Source organism: Neofelis nebulosa, chromosome 5 (genome assembly GCF_028018385.1).
Source record: "Neofelis nebulosa isolate mNeoNeb1 chromosome 5, mNeoNeb1.pri, whole genome shotgun sequence".
Lineage (NCBI taxonomy): Eukaryota > Metazoa > Chordata > Mammalia > Carnivora > Felidae > Neofelis > Neofelis nebulosa.
Genome location: NC_080786.1, coordinates 30092300 through 30115347, shown reverse-complemented (window position 1 = coordinate 30115347; position 23048 = coordinate 30092300). Strand labels below are relative to the sequence as shown.

Here is a 23048-nt window from a genome sequence, read left to right as displayed (position 1 = left end):
ATTATAAACCATCTTACTCTTGGCCACAAAGCAGGAATCTTCTGAGCAATTGTGCCTTCTTGAAAAAGCCTATCATTCATTCATTCATTCATTCATTTATTCAACAAATATTTAATGAGCACTAACTATGTGTCAAACACTGCTCTAGGTATGGAGAGGCAGAAATGAACAGACAGATAAAAACTTCTGCTCATATATCATTCTAATGATAAATATGACATTTGTTTACAGAAATAAATAAAATTTGGTAAATCAGATTACAGTAAGTGCTATGAAGAAAGATAAAGTCATGGAGTGAAGTGGTGGTTTTATTTTAAATAACTTTTTATATAAATTCTATTTAAATTATGAAAATATTTAAATAGAACTTAAATTATAAAATGTATTTAGAGGCACTTGGGTAGCTTAGTCGGTTGAGCGTCTGACTCTTGATTTTGGCTCACGTCATGATCTCAGGGTTGTGGGACTAAGCCCCGCATCAGGCTCTGAACTGAGCATGAAGCCTGCTTAGGATTCTCTCTCTCTCCATCTGTCCCTTCCCTACTTGTGTGCATGCACGTACACACGCTCTCTCTAAAATAAATTTAAAAGATATGTATTTAAATATAACTTATAAAAATATTTAAATACAATTTAAATTATAAAATATATTTAAAATAACTTAAATTATAAGTTATACTTAATTATCATAAATATGAGTTATATTTAATTCATTTTTTATTGAGATATAATTGACATTTAACATAATATTAGTTTCAGGTATACAGCCTAACAATTCGACCTTTGCGTATATTGCAAAATGATTTCCGCAATAAGTCTAGTTAACATCCAGCACCTCACACAGTTACAGCTTGTTTTTCTTCTGATGAGAACAGTTAAGATCCACGGTCTTAGCCACTTTCAAATAAACAATACAGTGTTATTAACTAGAGTCGCCATGGAGGGCATTATATCCCAGTACTTACTTATTTTATAACTAGAAGTTTGTACCTTTTGAGCACCTTCACCCCTTTCACCCAGCGCCACTCCCTTATTTTTCAGAGAAGACCTTAATGAGACATTTCCATCTGAGCAGAGGTCTAAAGTAGGTTAGATGACAAGGGAGCCCTGTGGACACGTAAGAGAAGGGGCAACAAGTACAAAGGCCCGACGAGGGCATGTGTTAGAACAGCTAGAGGCAGAGCAGCTGGGGCGAGGGAGGAAGGGGGATGGAGGAGAGCACATCAGAGCCTTAACACAGAGGGAGGCAGGCCCCATAGGGCTCAGGAGGCTCTGGGACAGACTTTGCCTTTTACTGTTATGAGTTTGAGCAAAGGAAGCATGGTCTGACATGTCAACAGGATCACTCTGTCTGCCAGGTGGAAAATAGGCTGCAGGAAGGCAAGAGTGGCCCCCCTGGGGCCCAGTTAGGAGGCTGCTGCAATAGTTCAGGCAGGATGTGGCAGTGGCTTAGACCAGGAGGTAGTGAGGGAGGTGGAGAGAAGCACTCAGCTTTCAGGTGGCTATTGAAGGTCCAGCCAGGGGGACGTGCTGATGGTTGCATATGGGTGTGAAAAATCAGTCAGGGATGATGCTCAGGTGTCTTGCTTGGGGCATTGGCGGGATGCAGGTGCCACTGACTGAGACATGAGGTTTGGGTGTGCTAAGCCTATGAGAATTAGAAGCACACACAGAACATGTAAAGCCGTGGGACCGGGTAAGGTCACCAAGACAAGAGCAGAGTCGAGAGTTCAGGAGAGCAAGGAGGAACCAGCTAAGGAAATGGAGAAGGAGCCCCCAGGAGAAGAAAACTAGAAGGTGGGTGTCCTGGAAACCCAGTGAAAGAAGTGTTTCAGGGAGAAAGAAATGGTCATTGGAATCACATGGTGCTGAGAGGTCATGTAAGAAGAAAACTGAGAATTGGCCAGTTGGTGGTTTGGCAAGAGCCATGTAGCAAGACTCTGACCCCTATTTCCTGAGACAGGGGTGCATGCTTTTCCAGCCAGAAGACTGTGGTGTGGATAGGGCAGGGCTGTGAGTGCTGGCATTTAAGGCTCCTCCAGTCCAGGTGAGCTTACATTCTGGGGCAGAGGACATCTCTTTGGATAGAGTTGTAGTCAGAAGATCTGCTAGCACCCCTTTTATCATTTGAGACCCTGCTCCCCAGGCTGAGCCTTCAGTTCCCTTCCCTGGCTCAGGGTGGGGCTCAGAGACCACACCTTCCAGGGAGCACCAAGAATGTGGAGTTACTGATGTTTGCAGCCTGGAAGGAACTCAGGGGGTGGTTTGGTCCTCCTCCCTCACTAGCAGGAGTGGAAGTAGGCCCAAGGAGGGCCAGGGGCAGGTCAGTAGCAGACGTGCTGGGACAGGAACCCACTGCTCCGAGAGACAGGAGACCAGTCTACCTAAGACTGGGTGCTTTAAATTCAGTAGTCCCTGCTCATGCCACCTCCTAACCCCATAACATGGGCAAGTTATCTGATATTCTGAGCCCCACTTTTGTCATAAAAAGAGAGTTGTTCCAGGATGAAGTGAGATAGCACACGTTGCTTGGTGATTTTCTGACTACCGAGCCAGAGTCTGTAGGGCATTTAGAGAACATGTGCTTTGATAGGAGCCAGGCAGAACTGGAGGCTCCCTTGGACTTTGTCCCCAAAAGATTTGGTTCTAAGATGGTTGAAATTTAGGCTGTGAGCTTTACATGGTCTCTAGATACTTCCCTTGGTCTGGTCCAGAAGGCTGAGGCTGGTAAGGGTTTCCGCCAATAGGGGAGAGCTGAAAGAGCGCATGCTGGACCCTCTGTGAGGGTCTCTGGGCAAGGCTGACCCTGGGCGGCCTCTCACCTCTCTGCTTTTCCTGGACCAGGTGCAGTCAGGTCTTCCCTGTGGGTGGGTAGGGACAGAGTCTCAGGTCTCACTCACCCCCTCTGCTCTCTCTGCAGATCAGCAACGCCATCCTCATCATCTTCGTCAGCTACTTTGGCAGCCGGGTGCACCGTCCACGGCTGATTGGCATTGGGGGTCTCCTCCTAGCTTCGGGTGCCTTTGTCCTCACTCTCCCACACTTCCTCTCAGAGCCCTACCAGTACACCTTGAACAGTGTTGGTAAGTGGCCTCCAAGAGGATAAGGAAGGAGTGGGCATCTCACCAAAGTTGGTTGGGATGCCACTGGGGCAGTGGATACCATTCTGGGCCATGCTGTCCCCTCACACCAGAAAGCATCCTTGGATTTCATTGTTTTGTTTCTCCCCAAAGCACATCTGAAAGTGAGAACATATGGAATCATGAAGAACTTTGGAGCAGCCCTGGCTTGCTGAGGTCAGAGCGTGAAGCTGGTGGCTCACCTCCCCCTGTGATTCTCTGTAATTCCCTGTGCTTTGTGCCAGGAATGACCCAGTGCACACGAGTGGGGACGCTTGTGAGCAGTGCCTGTGATGGGCTTGTGGAGGGCCAAAGCATTGACCACGATGAGATCTGTGGATTTTCTGCATGTTTGATCACGTGTTTAAAACTTCCCAACATTTTACATTCATCCATCACTCTTGAGGTCACAACACGCTTACACTGTGATCTCATTGGAGTCCCCTTGACACCTGTGAAGGGGAGAGAAGAGGTCTAAGATGAGAAGTTGGCACTCAAAGCTGTCCAGTAACTTTCCCAAGGGTACCAGTCAGTTAGGGAGAGACAGACCCGGGTCTCCCAATTCTTGGATAAGTGGCCTTTCTGTGACAATGAGTCCCTGGTTCTTAGTGATGTGCCCTGTAGTATAAGGAGAGATGTACGAGGATTTTACACAAGTAATGAATGAGGAATTAAATAACACCCGATTGCCCAGTAAGAGTTCCCTTTTCTTAAAAAGTTATTTTATTTTTGGGGAGCCTGGGTGGCTCAGTCAGTTAAGCATCCGACCTCGGCTCAGGTCATGATCTCACAGTTCGTGGGTTTGAGCCCCGCGTTGGGCTTTGTGCTGACAGCTCAGAGCCTGGAGCCTGCTTCAGATTCTATGTCTCCCTCTCCCTCTGTCCCTCCCCTGCTCACACTCTATCTCTCCCTCTCAAAAATAAACATAAAAAAAATTAAAGTGTACAATCCAGCAGTTCTGGCATGTTATTTTAAAATTGTGATAAAGTATATATAAAACATAAAATACACCATCTTAACTGATAGAAGTGTACAATTCAGTGGCATTCATTACATTCACGGTATTGTGCAACTATCACCACTATTTCCAAAACTTTTTCGTCAACCCTAAGCAGACACTCCGTACTGATTAAACAGTAACTCCGCATTCTTCTCTCCCTGCAGCCCCTGGTTACCTCTAACCTGCTTTCTGTCTCTATGAATTGGCCCAATCTAGATATTTCATATCAGTGGAATCACACAATATGTGTCCTTTTGTACATGGCTTATTTCAATTTGCGTCATGTTTTCAAAATTTATCCACGTTGAACTTGTATCAAGAACCTCATTTCTTTGTGGCTGAATAGTATGCCCTTGTATGGATGCAACACATTTTATGTATCCACTCACCTGTTGATGGACACTTGGGTTGCCAGATACCCCTTTTCAAAAAAGAAAGAAGACATTAACACCCTCTTGACTCCTCACTTCTTCCCCAGAGGTGGCCACTCTCCTGTAGTTGGTGTGCTTAAGCCTGTTGTTTATTTGTATACTTTTCTTCCTTCTACTGTTATGTCCTATTTCTTTAGTCTTATTTTTTTTTCTTCTACTCGTTTGGAAGGTATACATTATTAGTTATCCTTGTGTTGAAACATTAAAAAAATTATTAGAGAGTAAAATTGCCTTTGTGTTAGGGGTGACACGCAGTTCTATAAATGTGAATACATTTATAGATTGTGTAACCACCACAGTCAGAATACAGAGCAGTCCCATCACTCCAACACCCCCATCATGCTATTCCTTTATGGTCATGCTCTCCCCAACCACTGCAACCATTAGCCCAGTTCCATCACTATAATTTGTGGCTTTTGAGAATATCACAGAAATGGAAATATATAGCATATAACATCTTGAAACTAGATTTGTTTCTGCACCATAGACATTTGAAATTCACTTACATTGTTGCACGTATCAGCAGCTCATTCCTTTTTTATGGCTTAATAGTATTCCATTGTATGGCTCTACCACAGTTTATCCATTTACCCGTTGAAAGACATTTGAATTGTTTCCAGTTTGCACCAATACAAATAGAGCTGCTGTAAATATTTACATATAGTTTTTTTTGGTAAGTATAAGTTTATGATGTCGAACATCTTTTCATGTGCTTGTCAGGCATGTATTCTTTTGGGGGAGGTGTCTGTTCAAGCCTTCTGCCCATTTTGTAATTGAATTATTTGTTTTCTTATGGTTGAATTTGAGAGTTCTTTATAAATTCTGAATACAGATTCTTTACTGGACATCAGATTTGCAAATATTTTCTCCCAGTCCTCAGCTTTTCCTTTATATTCTTTTAACAGTGTCATTTACAAAGCAAAAGTTTTTCATTTTGATGAAATACAATTTATCATTCTTTCTCTTTAATGGATCTTGCTTTTGGTGCACATTTAAGAACTCTTTGCCTAATCCCAGATCAGAAAGATTTTCTCGTGTGTGTGTGTGTGTGTGTGTGTGTGTGTGTGTGTGTGTGTGTTTCTGTGTTTCCTTAAATTGTATAGCTTTATATTTAGATCTATGATCCACTTGAGTCAGTTTTTTTACAAGATCCTTTCCTTCTTTTTGCATATGGATGTTAAGTTGTTTTAGTATCATTTGTCAAAAAAGACTGTCTTTTCTCCACTAATATTTTTTGCACCATTATCCAAAATCAATGGGAGGGCCTGGGTGGCTCAGTCAGTTAAGCACCCTACTCTTGATCTCAGCTCAAATCTTGATCTTGGGTTGTGAGTTCAAGCCCCGTGTTGGGCTCTGGGCTGGGCATGAAGCCTACATTAAAAAAAAATCAATTGGTCATATTTGTGGGGGCCTTTTTCTAGACTTTCTATTCTTTTCCATTAGTTTTTGTGTCTGCTCTCTCCCACTATCACACGGTCATGATTATTGCAGTTTTATAGTTTTTTTGTATTGGTTAACATTTTATTCATTTATTATTTAAATTTTAATTAGTTAATATACAGTGCAATATTGGTTTCAGAAGTAGAATTAAGTGATTCATCACCTACATACAACCCCCAGTGCTCATCACAAGTGCCCTCCTTAATGCCCATCACCCATCTAGCCCATCTCCCACCCACCTCCTTCCAACAACCCTCAGTTTGTTCTCTATCATTAAGAGTCTCTTGTGGTCTGTTTCTCTTTCTTTCTTTTTCCTCCCGTTCCCATATGTTCATCTGCTTTGTCTCTTAAATTCCACATATGAGTGAAATCATATGATATTGATCTTTCTCTGATTGACTTATTTTGCTTAGCATAATACATTCTAGTTCCATCCAATTCATTGCAAATGGAATACACACACACACACACACACACACACACACACACACACACACCACATCTTCTCTATTCATTCATCACTTGATGGACATTTCAGCTTTCTCCATACTTTGGCTATTTTTGATAATGCTGCTATAAACATTGGGTGCATGTACCCTTTTGAATCTTTATTTTTGTATCTTTGAGTAAATACCTAGTAGTGCAATTGCTGGATCATAGGGTAGTTCTATTTTTAGTTGGTTTCTTTTTTTTTTTAATTTTTAAAAATGTTTATTTATTTTGAGAGAGAGAGAGAGCATACATGTGAGCAGGAGAGGGGGAGAGGGAGAGAAAGAATCCCAAGCAGTCTCTGCACTGCCAGCACAGAGCCTGATATAGGGCTAGAACTCATGAACTGTGAGATCATGACCTGAGCTGAAATCAAGAGTCAGACCCTTAACCACTTGAGCCAGTTAGGTGCCCCTATTTTTAGTTTATTGAGAAACCTCCATACTGTTCTCTAGAGTGGCTACACCAGTTTGCATTCCCACCAGTAGTGTAAGAGGCATCCCCTTTCTCTACATCCTCACCCCCACCTGTTGCTTCTTGTGCTATTAATTTTAGCCATTCTGAGAGGTGTGAAGTAGTTATCATGGTTTTGATTTGTATTTCCCTCCTGATGAGTGATATTGAGCATCTTTTCATGTGTTTCTTAGCCATCTGTATGTCTTCTTTGGAAAAGTGTCTATTCAGGTCTTCTGCCCATTTCTTTACTGGGTTGTTTTTTGTTTTTTGTTTTGTTTGTTTTCTTTTTTTTTTTTTTTTTGGTTTTTTTTGGATGTTGAGTTTGATAAGTTCTTTATAGATTTTGGATACTAACCTTTTATCAGATATGTCATTTGCAAATATCTTCTTCCATTCTGTCAGTTGCCTTTGAGTTTTGTTGATTGTTTACTTCACTGTGCAGAGGATTTTTATCTTGATGAAGTCCCAGTAGTTCATGTTTTCTTTTGTTTTTCTTGCCTCTGGTGACATGTCTAGTAAGAAGTTGCTGTGGCCGAGGTCAAAGAGATTGCTGCCTGAGTTCTCCTTTGGATTTTGATATAGCATTACTCTTACATGCTGGAAACATAACAAGCTTTTAAAACACACAAACAACAGAAACTTAGCCAAAATAACAAGATGGGGACTTCTTCCCAAAACATAGAAGACACCAGAGAAACCCTTGCTGCAGAGATCAAAGACCTAAAAACTAGTCAGGCTGAAATATAGAATGCTATAACTGAGATCCAATACAGACTGAATACAATGACAATGAGGATTGAAGAAGCAGAGGAGAGAATAGATGATATAGAAGATAAAATTATGCAAAATCATGAAGCTGAAAAAAAGAGGACAAGAAAATTATTAGATCATGAGAGACTTAGAGAACTTAGTGATTCTATGAAACAAAACACTATCCGTATCATAGGAGTCCCAGAAGAAGAGTGGGGAAAGGGGGCAGAAGGTTTATTTGAACAAGTTATAGCTGAGAACTTCCCTAATCTGGGAAAGGAAACAGGCATTCAAGTCCAAGAGGCACAGAGAACTCCCCTCAAAATCAACAAAAACAGGTTAACACCATGACATATCATAGTGAAACTTGCAAAATACAAAGATAAAGAGAGAATTTTGAAAACAGCAGGGGACAAAATGTCCTTAACCTACAAGGGGAGACACATAAGATTAGCAGATCTGTCCACTGAAATTTGGAAGGCCAGAAAGGAGTGGCAAGAAATATTCAGTGTGCTGTATGGGAAAAATATGCAGCCAAGAATTCTTTATGCAACAAGGCTGTTCATACAGAATAAAAGAGACAAAGAGTTTCCCAGACAAACAGAAACTAAAGGAGTTTGTGACCACTAAACCAGCGCTGCAAGAAAGTTTAGTGGGGATTCTCTGAGTGTAGGGGGCGGGGATTCTCTGAGTGGAAGGGAAGACAACCAAAGCAACAATGATTACAAAGGATCAGAGAACATCACCAGAAACACCAAATCTACAGGTAACACAATGGCACTAAATTCATATCTTTTAATAATCACTCTCAATGTAAATGGATTAAATACTCCAATCAAAAGACATAAGGTATCAGAACATATAAAAAACCAAGATCTATCAATATGCTGCCTACAAGAGAATCATTTTAGACCTAAAGCCACCTGCAGATTGAAAGTGAGGGGATGAAGAACCATCTATCATTCTCATGGACGTCAAAAGAAAGCTGGAGTAGCCATACTTAGACAAACTAGACTTCAAAACAAAGACTGTAACAAGAGATGAAGAAGAGCATTATATCATAATTAAGAGGCAGTTTTATAGTTTTGAGACTTAAAATTGGGTACTGTGATTCCTCCAATTTTATTTTTCTTGAAATTATTTTATCAATTCTTATTTCTTCCCATATAAATTTTATAATCAGTTTGTGTATATCTAAAAAAAATCCTTCTGGAATTTTTATTCAAATTGCATTAAATTCATAGATCAATTTGGGGATAATGGACATGTTTACTCAGTTGGCAAGTCCATGAACACAGTATGCCTCACCCTTACCCTCACATTTTCACACTGACCTATGATTTAACAAACTCTAAAGATGACAAATGTCTCTATTTTCCAACAGAACAAAGTAAGGTTGCTAGGATGTTTTACTACTTGGTCTCCTCTTCCATCTTCCATGTTTTTGTTGACCAGTACTTTAGTTCTGCCTGTCTTTAACCTCCCCCCAGTGCTCATTATAATTGTTGTTACTTATAAAGTCAGCACTTATGCACATTTACCCACACGTTTACTGGTTTCTTTGCTCACAATTGCTTCTTGCATTTCACCTACCCCCTGTTGATTTAATTTCCTTTTTCCTGAAATATATTCTTTAGCATTACTTTCAGGTGAACCCATGGATGAGAAAATATCTAAATCTATGTCAGAAAAATGACAATTTTACCCTTGTTCTTACATTGTAGTTTAGTTAGTTTAGTTTAGCTGCAAGCAGGATTTTAAATTCACAGTTATTTCTTCTCAGTGCTTTGAAAGTACCTCAAAGCCTCTGTCTTCAGGCTTCTCTCATTGGGGCTTTTCCATCAGTCAAATTGTCATCCCTTTGTAGGAATTCCATTTTTTCTCTCTAGTTGTCTTTAAGATTTTTCTCTCTATTTTTGTGGTATTGCATGTGTTAATTTTTCATGTCTATTTTGAAGTTCAATGTGCTGTTTCTTTTGAAGATTAAAGTTTTTCTTTGATTCTGAGAAGTTTTCAGTCAAGAATGTTCCTGATATTGCATATTGCACGGCCCTATTTCTCCTTTCTTTCCTCTAAAGATCCATAAATATATATATTTTTATTCCCGTTCTCCTTGTCTCTCATCTTTCATAGTTTCAAGTGCCTTATTCATCTAAGCTGCTTCCTTTGTGATTTCCTCAGATATGTCTTCCTGTTCACTTAGTCTCCCTCCAACTCTCTTCATCTGATGTCCAACTCCTAGTATACATTGTATATCTTAATGGCTCTATATATTTTGCTAACTTCCAAAAGTTATTATGATAGTTTTTCAAATCTATCTGCTCGATCTTCATGATTTTTGATATTTACTTATGATTTATATTTTTATTTAGGTCTCTTGAGTTATTTTAAACATTTTAATTTTATAGTCTTTTTCAGAACATTAGCTGAAGTTTTGGGAATGCTAATCCTCCCATTTTTGTGTTTGCTTGTTCTTGTTCACAGTGGCTTATTTCCTGTGTGTTCTGTCATGTTTGGCTGTGGGGTCATTTGCAGTGGGATTTTTTTCTTCTGCAGAAATTTGTGTGTTCTTGGTTGGGAAATAGCCTTACAAAGTGGTTTTGCATTTGTATTCACTTGGCACACCAGGAAAACCCTGCTTTGGTGCTAATTTTATGATAATGTATTGGCTTGGGATAAACTTGCACTTCTTTTCAGGGATGTAAGAAGGGACAGTGGTTTTGTGATGAACAGCAGTGAGAGGACAATCCACAAATGCTCATCCTTGGCCCCGCTGTATTGGAATTGAAGATGTCTGAGGATAAATGAGCCATCAGAAAACAGGCCAAGGGACAACTGATTTCTGTTTGCTTAAATACCAGGCTTTTTTTGTTGTTGTTATATGTGGAGGTCAGATTCGAGAGGTGAATCCCTTAGAATGATAGAAGGGATTCCTTTATAGGTTGTGAGACCTATGGTAGAGAGAGACAGGTGGCTGGATTGGAAAAAGAATGGAACAGGAATAATAGCATCTAGTGATGAGATGTCTGTTGGGTTCTGATCATGGGAATATTTTAGATTTCTACATAAATCACCAGTGAACTAATCTTTTATCAGGAACACGTTGTGGCCTTGTGTCTATTTGGACTGTGTAGGGAGTGAATCCTTCAGGTAGGTCCAGGAGGAAGACAGAACCAAATCTAGGGGTTCTACCATGCTCTTTCTCCTCCTCAGTCTAGACAAGGGGTTTGAGGCCAGCTCTGAAGGAGAGTTAGGCGTTCCTGGCCACCCTCCCAAGGAGCTGTGTGCCAAGCCCACTCCAGACCCAGTGTCCCTGCCCTTCCCCACCAGCATGAGGACTGGGTTGATGAAATCAGCAAGGGAGCCTGGGGCGCAGGGGCCAGACTGATGGGAGGGCTTCCTGCCAGGCACCACACACCATGGGTTGGTGGGTTGGCTGCCTGCAGCCTGGGCCACATACCAGTGGCATTTCCTTCGCACAGAGAAGCCACCACAGAGGGTGGTTAGAGACAGGCGGGCCTCTGAAAGCAGTCACTCTGCTCCTTGTTAAGGATGGTCCGTTGGCTGGGGTTCAGCCCACCAAGATCTTCCCTGCTCAGAGTTCACTCTGCCATTCCCTCCTTGACCTCAGTGCTCTTAGCCAAACTCCAGTGAGAGGGGACTGAAGGGCATGGGGACAGGGACCACAGCTTGCCTCTCAGCCTGTGGGGAGGAATCGCAGGCCAGTAGAGGAAACTTTTTCTTTGTTGTTGCTCATTTTGTGTGTGTAAATTCTATCTGCGATGGTGAGGCCAGCAGTCTCCCTTACTCTGGCTGGGTTCAGAGCAGCAGCTGGAAGTGCTTGGGCAGAGCCACCTTCAGGGCATCTTCCCAGTGCCAGGAGGTGGGATGAGGAGGACTTTGGCTCTGGAGCCACATCCATCGGATCTATCAGGGGCTGTGTGCTGGGCTCCAGTGCAGCATGGGCTGGCGCTATGCTAAAATGTGCAAATGAAAATATTCAGAAAGTCTTACTTCATGGGAAAAGTTTGAAATGCGACTCCTATTTCAAATGCATTCCTATGGGAACTTTAGTTTTGAATTATGCAAGGCGATCAGGAACAAGTGAATTTTATTAAATGCACCACCCTGAGTGGTGTTCTGGAGTCAGGCAGTCCTCAGGATTTGACACTCCCTCACAGTGTGGCCCAGGCAACCTCCTCCACAGCTCTGAGGCTCAGTTCCTCCCTACATGAAATGGACCCTCGCTCACAGGGCTTCAAGGGCTGGGAAGATGCATGCTCAGAATTTGGTGGGGACAAGATATGTATTATGCTGGTTAAACTAGGGTCCCAAATGAGGGGGGGGGCCCTGCTTCCTGTGGTGAGCAGAGTCTCACAGCTCATGACTGATGGGCCTGTTGTCCTGGGGGCTTCGAAGGCAGCTTCCCCCCGGTCCTCACTGTAGGTCTTCTGCTCTGGCTCAGAGCAGGGCTTGTCCCTCAACCTAGTCCCTGCTGCATCCTCCATATGTGAGTCAGTAGGATTCCTCTTAGTTGAAGCTTAGGCTGCTTTTCTGCTCTCTTCCCAGACCCTCAGTTAGAGCAGCCTGGTATTATGGAGAGAGCACGGACTTCAACATTTAAATGGCTAAGCCATCTACTTGCCAAGCACCTACTTTAACTTTCTGAACCTCGGTTTCCTTATCTGTAAAATAGAACCCATAATACCTTCACTTTCAGGGTGTCCTGGGGGCAAAATCAACACAAGATAGTATAGGTAAAGTGCCTGGCCTGTGTTAGCTGTCCAGCACATTTTTCTTGGCCTGCCCTTGTTGTGACATTTGAAATTTGTTACTCATGAGTAATGACCCCCAGACCTATTATGTCCTGATTGCTGATTTCGTCTCCTTGGAGCAAAGCTACTCCAGAAATGAACATGGGAAATGAAGAGTAACTATGTATTTTAGGAAAAAAAAAAAAAAAAAAAGAGGGGCTGAACATTGTGGAAATCATGGAGACCTTTAACAACTAATTGCTAATTTTAAAAAGGCCAGGCAGACATTTATGAATGTTTAGATTTTCTAAATGTCAGAGGGGTCCGGAAATGTGCCCTGGCGCCTTTAGAGAAAAGACTAGCTACCCAGCCAAACCTCCAAGACCACTTCTGGAAGGCGCAGCAATGTTTCGGTAGATGGGAAACAGGCCAATGTGACACCAATTCTCTCAGGAGATAAGAGAGGAGTCTTCGGAAACCAGAGTCTGGCAGGACGAGGTGTAACCTCTGAAGGCTCCTGGGCCAAGTCCAGAGGGAAGTGGGCCCCTACACAGACAATGGATGCACACAGGCAAGGAGTTTCCTGTAAGATAAGAGGTGGGGGTTGGATTGTATTTTTGGAGCAGTCAAGAAAAGAAAGGGAAGAGTCATTTTCTAGTCCTTTATTCATAAATGTGCCAGCCCCTCACCCAGGCTCATTCATCCCTGAGAAGGAGGATGGGAAGGAGGTGTAGGGAGGGGAAGCCTCTGGGCCCTGAGTGACTGTGCCCCTTGCTCAGTGGATGATAAGCAAGGCTTAGAATGAGCTCCCCAACCCCCAGAGCAGAATGCACTCCACTGAATGGTGGGAGTCATGCAGCGCCCTTCCGCTGGGAGAGCTGCTCATGGCAGACCAGCTTAGGGGTGTTCAGTGGGGGAACACCCAGCTGTGGTGTGAGATGGGTATGCTCAGAAGCTGTGCGGGGTAGACGGGAAGTATGAGTGTGTTTGTGGGGTAATTGTGTATAGGTGTGGAGGGGAGGGAGGTGTTTTATGTGTAGGGAGTTGAGGTGTACTGGTGTGGAGGGGAGGTGGATGTATTTGGAGATGGGAAAGGTGGGGGTGGAGCCATATGCAAGGGAAGAAAGGTGGGGGAGGTGTTTGGAGGGTGTAGGGGAACAGTGTGGATATGCGGGGGGTGGAGATGGGGATATACGTGAGAGGGAAAAGTGTGTGTGGCAGGGGTTGGAGGGGGTGTGGAGGTGGGGGGCATATGGAGGGAGGTGTAAGTGTGTGTGTGTGTGTGTGTGTGTGTGTGTGTGTGTGTGTGTGTTGGGGGGCATGAGTGGGTGGGCAGTTGGCGCAGTTGGATCTATTTAACCTGAAAAGAAAGAGAAAACAACAAGAGGGGAGAAATCACAAGACACATGGGGGTTATTAAATCAACTGAGGAAAAAACAGCCCCAAACGGATGAGCCCAACAAAAACTAATGAGATTTGATGTGGAACATTCTTTACTGCGGAGTGCAGGAAAGAATAGAAACCACTGTGGAGAAGTGATAGAGAATGCTGAGCTGCAGTGTTGGACATTAGGGGAAGGAGCCAATGGGTCATCTCCATGGCAATAGCACCATGGTCTCTCTAAAGGCCCAAGCAGTTGATATGAGAGTAGTCGACTCTGTCAGGCTTTCTTCCCATCTGTTTTGTGGGCAAGCCACAATTCCCGCCCCCAACCTTGGCCAGACTGGAAATGAGACCCCCTGTTCTCCTGGGTCTCCGGCTGAGGTCTGAGTAGGGGGGGACCTGAGCTTGGCTCCCCCTCCCTGTCAGGCCCTCAGGGCTTGTTTAGTCATTTCCCCCATTCAGGAATGAGGCTGGGGTGGCAGCCGTGCTTGGGGCCGGGTGAGCTGTATCCTGCAAGTTGTATCCTGCATCCTGCTCCAGGGGAGAGTCACTTCTGCAGGATCCCTTAGGTGCGGTGGGGGGCTTGGAGGGTCTCCTTGGGAGAGTCAGCACATGGAGTAGAAAAGAAAGGCTGGTTACAATTCTACTGGCTTTGGGCACCCCAGGAAAACTGTTAGGGAGTGAGAGGTAGCCCCACAGAAAGAGTGCAGGCCCCTGTCCTGCTGGAGTATATGGTTTGAAGAAACCATTGATCTCTCCTGCAGGAGGCCTGGGGCTCCCTGAGGATCCCTGGGGGACACAGGGAGGAACTTTCTGCTCTTCTTGCCACACCTGGTAGAGCAGAACTTCTGGCGGTACCCAGACACCTCCTGTGGCCCAAAGGCTTGAAATGGGAATCACCAGGCACATTTGGGCAGTGTGCTACCCACTAGGAGGCAGGAAACCAGCAAGAGCAGTTTCTTTCTCTCAGGGACAAGAGGAATTTTCAGGGTTCAGAGCTCGGATTGGCCACCATCAGAAAGGATGTGAGGCTCAGATCTAATAGGGGAGAACAGCAAAGAGAAGTCAGGACCAACATGATAGTGTTAGGAGGTGGCGCCTTTGGGAGGTGATTAGGTCACAAGGGTCGTGCCCTCATGAATGGGATCAGAGTGCTTATAAGACATCAGAGAACTCCCTCACTCTCTTTCTGCCTTGCGAGGACATAGAAGTCAGCAGTCTGCCACCCAGAAGAAGCTCTTGTTAGAACATATCTGTGCTGGCTCCCTGATCGCAGACTGCCAGCTTCCAGAACTGTAATAAATGTCTGTTATTTACAAGCCACCCAGTCTATGACACTTTGGTATAACAGCCCAAACTGACTCTATTAGATTTGTTCTCTTTGGTTGCAGCCCCACTTTATACCCTCAGACCTAATTTTGAGCTTTCAGGCTTTGGACTATCTTGTTAACCATTCTTCCCAGCTTTGTGTCATTCACAATTTGTCAGCTGTTCCTGCTTTCACCCCAGGCCATGACAACAGTATTGAGTTGTGGGCAGTTAGGGCCACCATCTTCTGGGTCACACTGGCCCATTGATGCCTGCCCTGGGCATGCTTTGGGCCAGTTCTCCCCAGAGGACTCTCCAGCCACGTGTCTGCATCTTGTCTACCAGGATATTATGACAGGCTTTGTCAAAAGGCTTCCTCCAGTCAAGTAACACCATGTTACAACTTCCTGCTGGTCTGGGAGCCCCACTAACAAAGGAAATGAGGTTGGTTTGGCATGGCTGACTCTTGATGAACTCATGTTGGCTTAGCTAATCACTTTTTTTTTTTTCCAAAGAGCTCCTCATCAGCCTACTGAATAAATCTGTGAATAATAAGTTCTGCTTCATTCCCAGTTGGAGGGTGCATAGTAAGTGCACATCTCTTCCAGAATTAAAATTAAATGACTTTGAGCCACCATCCTGCTCATTGAGGTATGTTTTCCTTCCCTCCTATCCACTAAGAAACAGTTTTGATGACAAGCCAAGCCGGGTGATGCCTCCTTCCTTGGCCTGGTGGCAATTCCTCAGGGTGCAGGGGCAAAGGTATGGGTGGGGTAAGCCCCTTGCCTGCAGTATAATGTGCAGTGGACCTGCCCTTTCAACGCAGCTCATTGGTTGCATGGCCTCCTCAGTACAAGTAGGCATTTTCCCCAGGGCCCCTTTAGTGCCAGGGTGGCTGTGTGGGAAGGGGTGCCCAGCCTCAGCCTCAGAACTAGTTTTGGAAACTCAGTCTGAGAGCAGAACACAAGAATATTCTCCTTTTCCTCCCTCAAGCTCTCTTTTCCTTCACAGAGAGGAAACCTTCCAAGCAGCTCCTTTATTACAGTCTATCCACTGCCAGTGATCAGCACTGATCTTACTTGTCTCTGGTTTCTAGACCCAGTCCCCAAGTTCTTAGAAACTTGGGCATTATTGCCTGTCCCCAGAGTTCTGCCATCTCCCTTTTCCCTTTAAATTTCTTATAGCTTCTGACCCCTTTGGATGAAAATTGATTTTATGTGATCCCTATGTCCCAGGTTATGATATATACTCATTATTTTTAATCCTAATATAACATTACAAGGTAGGTATTATTATTATATCTATTTTGAAGATGAAGACGTTGAGGTTCTGAGAGGTCCCCCAACCAGTGAGCAGTGGAACCAAGGTTTGAACTTAGTTTATCTGGCTCCAAAATGTGAATTCCTTCCATTGCCCCATGATGTGACTCAGGCTGTCAACCCTAACTCTTTTGTTTTCTGCTGGTGCAGAAGAATATGTTCTCCTAGTTTCCCAAAATGAAAGTCAGTCTAATGGGAATAGACCACATATTACTACAGGGGTATTTACAGATTAATAAGGCTTTGAGAACTCCACTGAGAATCTAATCACTTCTGACGTGTGAACAACCCACTTTGCAAACCGCTTTGAGATCTCGAATCATGGACCAGGTTTGGGACAGTCTGTTCCAGGCCTGATGGTGGGTGTTGCCAGAGTTTCGGGAAGAACTTGAGTAGCTGAATTTAGGAGGATGGGGAAATAGGTCCTTCAGAGTGGAACATTCTGAATGAGGTTCCAGGAGTTTGCTGATAGTCTGAGGGCTTGCACCTTGGCCATGTTTCCAGAAAACTCTCTGAAAGCACCTTCCTACCTTTCCCTATTATTCTCTTATGGATTGCATCTGAGACTTGGGTCTTGCTAACCTCCTCCTCACTTGACTCTACTCACCCAAAGCCACGCCATCTTCTTAGCAGGGAGGTAATGTGTGGCTTTCAAGGAAATGACTTGAAGGAGGACTCACTGCTGCTGTTCTGTTTGCTGTTTCCCAGAAGAACTCTCTCTTTCCTCTACCAGAATGATGAAATGATCAAAGGAAAGCCCCATTTGCCATGGCCTTCCTGTGTTGCTTGACCCTTCTAGGCTTCTCTCTTGGACCCAGTTTCAGATCTTTATGTTCTTGGGAGCCTGACCTCAGGCTGGCCACACCTGGAACGTGTGTGCTTGAACAATGGAGTGGCTAGACCTAGGTCTGCCCAGATTTGCCCTGTCTTTATGGGTTCCATTCTGGGGAAGTGGACCTTCTTCCCACAGTCCCCTATCTTTCCAAACCCACTGAGAGGTCTAGAAATTAGAACTGAAACTCTGCATTTATATTGTGGAATGAGTCAGAGGGTTGACTCACGTGCAGCTGGGGTTGTGCTGGGGTAGCTGGAGGAGGGGAGAGGTCCCAACCTGTTTCTAGTTAGCATTTCACAGCCCTGTGAAAACTGGCACAGCCAGACTTCTGGTGTCTTGTGGGAAAAGAATGTGCTCTGATGAACTTGAGCCTTCCAGAAGTCTGCCTCAGGGAAGATGAGAAACAGACTGACATCCCTCTAATGAAGACTCCCCTCCCTCCCTTTCCCAGGGCCCTCCAAGATGGAGGAAAGTGACCTTGGGTGGGCAGGCAGCCTCTGGAGTCTGCGGTGACTGGAAGAGGCAGGCATTTTTCTGACCTTACCACCGGATTTGACACGGTGGGAAGATTGGAGCTAGCAACACTGGAAGAGGAGGGTGATGTGCTTCCATAAGTCAATGGAGAGTAACTGGGTATAGGCCCTTTGCTGGAATGCTTGCGAAATGGGGAGAGGTTGCTCTCTCTCCTTCACATGGGCCTGAGCTCCTGAAGGAAGCTGAGAAATCCACTCGAGGGAGGAGAGGGATGCAGTGAGGTGAAGAAAGCCGAGCTCCCCCACCACTCCCAGTTGTGCCAAAGTCTTCTGATACAAGGTCTTTTCCTCCCCCTTCTTCCAGCCCTTGGATTCACCAACCCCTGTCCTCTAGGTTTTTAAGAGAAAAGCCTACTGGTCTAAATTCTAGAAGACTCTGCTCTCACCAGAGCAAGCTGGCCATGACTACCCACTGCAGAAAGTCCCAGGCATGAGTTCTTGGGAAGCTCACACTATGTCTGTCTCTGACATAAACACCTGTGCCTACATCAAGCCAGGGAGCAGTGGGTCCTACCCACTGTGGTGCCCTGTTCCTCCTGGCTCCAGGTCTCGCTGCCTCCAGGACAGCCAGCTGCTGCTTCCCTCAGGGCACTGCTCCCTGGTGAAGGAATCCTTGCCCTCTGCAGGTGAATTTCGCATGAGTCACAGCCTGCGCCAGGGTGGATTTGGCCCCACTCAGGACTGGCAGAAGGAAAAGAGAGTTTCTTAGGAGATATTCAATCGATTTGGAATGCAGAAGAGCCAAAGAGGAATTCTGTAGACTTGGAGTTGGGGCCAACTGGTTATATTTTTAAAATACACATTTTTAATAAAGGCAGTTCCTGACATATAATCTGATACTTTAGAAGTTAATAATAACAAATGATCCCCAGATCGTTTTCGCCTCCTGGACATTTCATTAGGTGAAATTTCGTGAGTATTTTTGTGGCACTGGTGTAGCATGCAAGGTGCCGTGTGAAGACAATAAGCCAGTCAACGTTTTTACGATCTTCGATGACCATGAAATGTCCCACAAAAAAATAATTCTGCCAGCCAAGACAGCAACAGTGTTCTATTAAATGTGAATGTAGTAAAATAACAAGAATCAGAGAAATAAAGAAGTATAATTTTTAAAAAAATATTTTAGTGTTCATTATTTTTGAAAGAGAGCAAGCAGGGGAGGGGCAGGGAGAGAAGGAGATACAGAATATGAAGCAGTTTCCAGGTTCTGAGCTGTCAGCACAGAGCCCGACATGGGGTTCAGACTCACGAACTGTGAGATCATGACTTGAGCCAAAGTTGGATGCTCAACCGACTGAGCCACCCAGGCACTCCAAGAACTACAACTCTTGAAAAAAATACTTCTCCAGTCCTTCATTTGTCACACACCTGCACTCCTGCAGCCAGCCTGGCCTGTGTCTCACATATGCCTCTGGGCTGTGCGTCACCATCTACATAACCACGGAGCGGCCAGCACCCCCTGCCCCTCCTGGAATGCACAGCCTTACCTATTTTGCCACTGAAATATCTCTTTACCAGGTCAATTCCACTCCCTAACAGGGGCCTTGCAAACTGGTCTTAATCCCTCCAGTGTGTTCGTTGCATTACCACCACTCATGATCTTCTGGAACTTTCCTTAGGAAACAATCCATGCCCCTTCCCAGCACACACAAGCCCTCCAGAAGCAGCCATGCCTCACCCTGAGTATACTTGCACGCTGACCACCCTGAACTTCATTTTGTGCCATGGAGCGTGTTACCCACATCTCTGAGCCCCGCCACAAGCTGCTTCTCAGTCCTCCTCACTACCAATCTTTGTCTACTCCCTTTGCTTTCTCTTAGTTCAGGGCCATCTTCCCCAGGAATCTTTTCCCAAACCCTCTGCCAACCAACACTGGGTATGGTGCTCCTCCTACGTGCCTTCTGTTCTCTCCCAACTCATGTGGACCAAGCTATATTATTTATTGTGGATATATATATATATATATGTATCATAAATGTTATGATATGTATATCATAACATTTATGATACATATATATATCATAACATTTATGATATATATATATATATATCATAACATTTACCATTCTAACCATTTTTAAATTTTTTTTTCAACCTTTTTTTTATTTATTTTTGGGACAGAGAGAGACAGAGCATGAACGGGGGAGGGGCAGAGAGAGAGGGAGACACAGAATCGGGAACAGGCTCCAGGCTCCGAGCCATCAGCCCAGAGCCTGACGCGGGGCTCGAACTCACGGACCGCGAGATCGTGACCTGGCTGAAGTCGGACGCTTAACCGACTGCGCCACCCAGGTGCCCCTCTAACCATTTTTAAACGTACAGTTCAACAGCATTAAGTACATTTACACTATTGTACCACTGTCAACACCACCCATCTCCAGAACTTTTCATCTTTCCCAACTGAAGCTGTCCTCATTAAACACCAACTCCCCATTCCCCCTTGCCCCTGGCCCCTGGTAACCAACATTCTACTTTCTGCCTCTGTGAATCTGTCTATTCTAGTTGCTTCATATAAGTGGAGTCATGCGATGTTTGTACTTCTGTGCCTGGCTTATTTTAGTTCACATAATGTCTTCAGGGGTCTTCCATTGTGTATGCAGCACGTGTCAGAATTCCTTTCCTTTTTAAGGCTCAGTGATATTCCGTTGTGTGTCTATATCACATTTTATTTATCCATTCATCCATTGATGGACACATTGATTATTTCTACATTTTGGCTATTGTGAATAACTCTGTTATGAAGGCTGGTATAATGTTCAAGTCCTGCTCTAAATTCTTTTGAGTATATACCCAAAAATGTAAATGCTAAATCATATGGTGGTTGTATTTTTTTAAAGTTTATTTATTTATTTTGAAAGAGAGTGTGATCAGGGGAGGGGCAAAGAGAGAGTATCCCAAGCAGGCTCTGCACTGCCAGGGCAGAGCCTGACACAAGGCTCGATTCCACAGACAGCAAGATCATGACCTGAGCTAAAATCAAGAATCGGATGCTTAACCAACTGAACCACCCAGGGGCCCCTGGTAGTTATATTTTTAAATTTTTTGAGGAACTGCCATACTGTTTTCCATATGGCTGCACCATTTTACATTCCTTCCAGCAACGTACAAGGGCCTTAACTTTTCCACATCTTTACCCAATACTTGATGTTTTCTGTTTTGGTATATATATATATATATATATATATATATATATATATATATATATACACACACACACACACACACACACACACACACACACAATGACCATTCTGATGAGTGTGCAAAGATATCTCATTGGGTTTTGATTGGATCAGGCACTATTGTGGGTGCTCCTTCAATGATCTGTGTACCACAAAAAGCTGGAGAATTTGTAAGGGCAGAACCTATGCCTGTCTCAGTCACCTTCTTGTCCTCACCTGAGTGGTGTGTCTGCCCATAGTCACTATTGGCCAAATAACTGAACAACTGAGGACGAATGAAATTTGGTCCAGTAGTCTTTTCATGACTTAGCATCCAAGCTTTCTCCCTGTCTGGATGGCCCTGACAAGAAGACATCTTGCCGTCCCTTGCTGTTCCTGGGACAGGACTCCCTGTTTGATGGGGGAACCCTGCAGGCCAGCAGTTTTCAAGTGTGTCCTATACAAACACCAGCGTAGAGGACAGGTGAGGGCGGGGCCAGGCTGTACAGAGCATGTTGTGCCTGGGGGAAGAGAGAGGGCAATGAGGAGGGCAGAACCTCCCTAGCCCCACCATCCAGAGCAGCCCTGGGCAAAGCATGAGGGGCAGATCTGGTCCACAGCCTTCATATTTCCTCTCTGTAGGGCTTTGAGGCCCACAAAGATCAGGGCTATACCCTCTCTGGGAGCATCCCAAATGGGAATTAGAGGAAATCGTGTTAGTAGAGCAAGATTGGTGACTTCAGTGGTTTCCATTGGCCTGGACAAGGTAAGTAAAGAAGGGATCTTATGGGAAGGGAGTCCTCAAGAGCTCTCAAGGCCTTGGAGAGCTGACAGTGCTTACTGGTTGGTGTGGGCATGAGATGGCAGTCCAGCCTGACCAGGTCCCCACAGCCACAGGCAGCATGGTGCCCACTGGAAGTTTCTGGGGGCCTCACAGAAGGGTCTAAGGTGCAGCCTGGCTCCTGGGTGTGCAGTCTTGGCTCCCCATTTGTAAGAGGAGAGATTGAACTAGAAGGTCTCAAAGTCCTTTCCAGCTTCCCAAGTCGTATGATTCTTGATTGCTGCCCATGTTTGGTAAGGACATTAAATGCCTTTGGCAAAAGGCTCTCCAGTATGACACAGTGCCAGGCTTATCCAGGAATCAGGCTCCAGGAGTCATGACACAGGAGGGACACATCCAAGGTGGGGGTGACACTGTCTTCTGTGAGACAGAATAACCTTTGTCCTGCTAAAGAGAGCCACACCCTGGGGACCCCAGGCCTGAGGCTGAGCACAAAGCACTTCAGGCTGGTAAGCCTGGGGTTTGATCCTGGATCCCCCTTTTGCAACTGGGGGATTCCTCCAGGAATTATGGCATTGGTCTCCATGCACAGCTCCCTGCCTGTTACCCATAGAGGACAAAGAATGGTTCCCCATGAGTGGATAGTGTCCTCTTCCACCTAGGAAGGGCTGCTTGCAGGACAGGAAGCCCACACTCACCTTTCTGTCACCTCCACTCAGTCCCAAAAGGCCTGGGAGAAAGGCCAGCCTCGGAGGCCGGCTGGTGGAACCCGGAGACTGGGGTGGTGGTAACCGGCATGCTCTCTCATTGCAGGGAACAGCAGCCGCTTCCAAGCTGAGCTCTGTCAGAAGCACTGGCAGGACCTGCCCCCCAGTAAGTGCCACAGCACCGCCCGGGACTCCCGGAAGGAGACCAGCAGCATGTGGGGTCTCATGGTGGTCGCCCAGCTGCTGGCAGGCGTTGGGACGGTTCCCATTCAGCCATTCGGGATCTCCTACGTGGATGACTTCTCTGAGCCCAACAACTCACCCCTGTACATCTGTGAGTCACAAGCTTGAGGAAGGCTGTGGGGAGGGGCCCAGTCCTGATGTGGCACTCCTTCAGGCCCTGAGGGGCTGAATTGAGGCCTAACCCTCTTTGTGCCACAACACAGCAAATGAGGGCAGAGCTTTGGGGAGCAAATAGATCTGGTTTGAAGGCCAGCTCTGTTAATCTACCAGATGTGTGATCCTGGGCAGGTGGCTGGGCCCCAGGGCCCCAGGTTCCTCGCCTACAGAACAGGGCCAATA

General features: G+C 45.1%; 1 protein-coding gene across 1 annotated transcript in view; it reads left to right on the top strand.

The window, feature by feature from the left end:
• The window catches only part of SLCO2A1 (solute carrier organic anion transporter family member 2A1), an 83653-nt gene that overhangs the window by 40111 nt on the left and 20494 nt on the right, over nt 1-23048 (top strand). Inside the window, exons 3-4 of the mRNA XM_058729942.1 lie at nt 2921-3083; nt 22573-22800. Coding sequence (XP_058585925.1) covers nt 2921-3083; nt 22573-22800 — 391 coding nt within the window. The remainder of the gene's footprint in view (nt 1-2920; nt 3084-22572; nt 22801-23048) is intronic.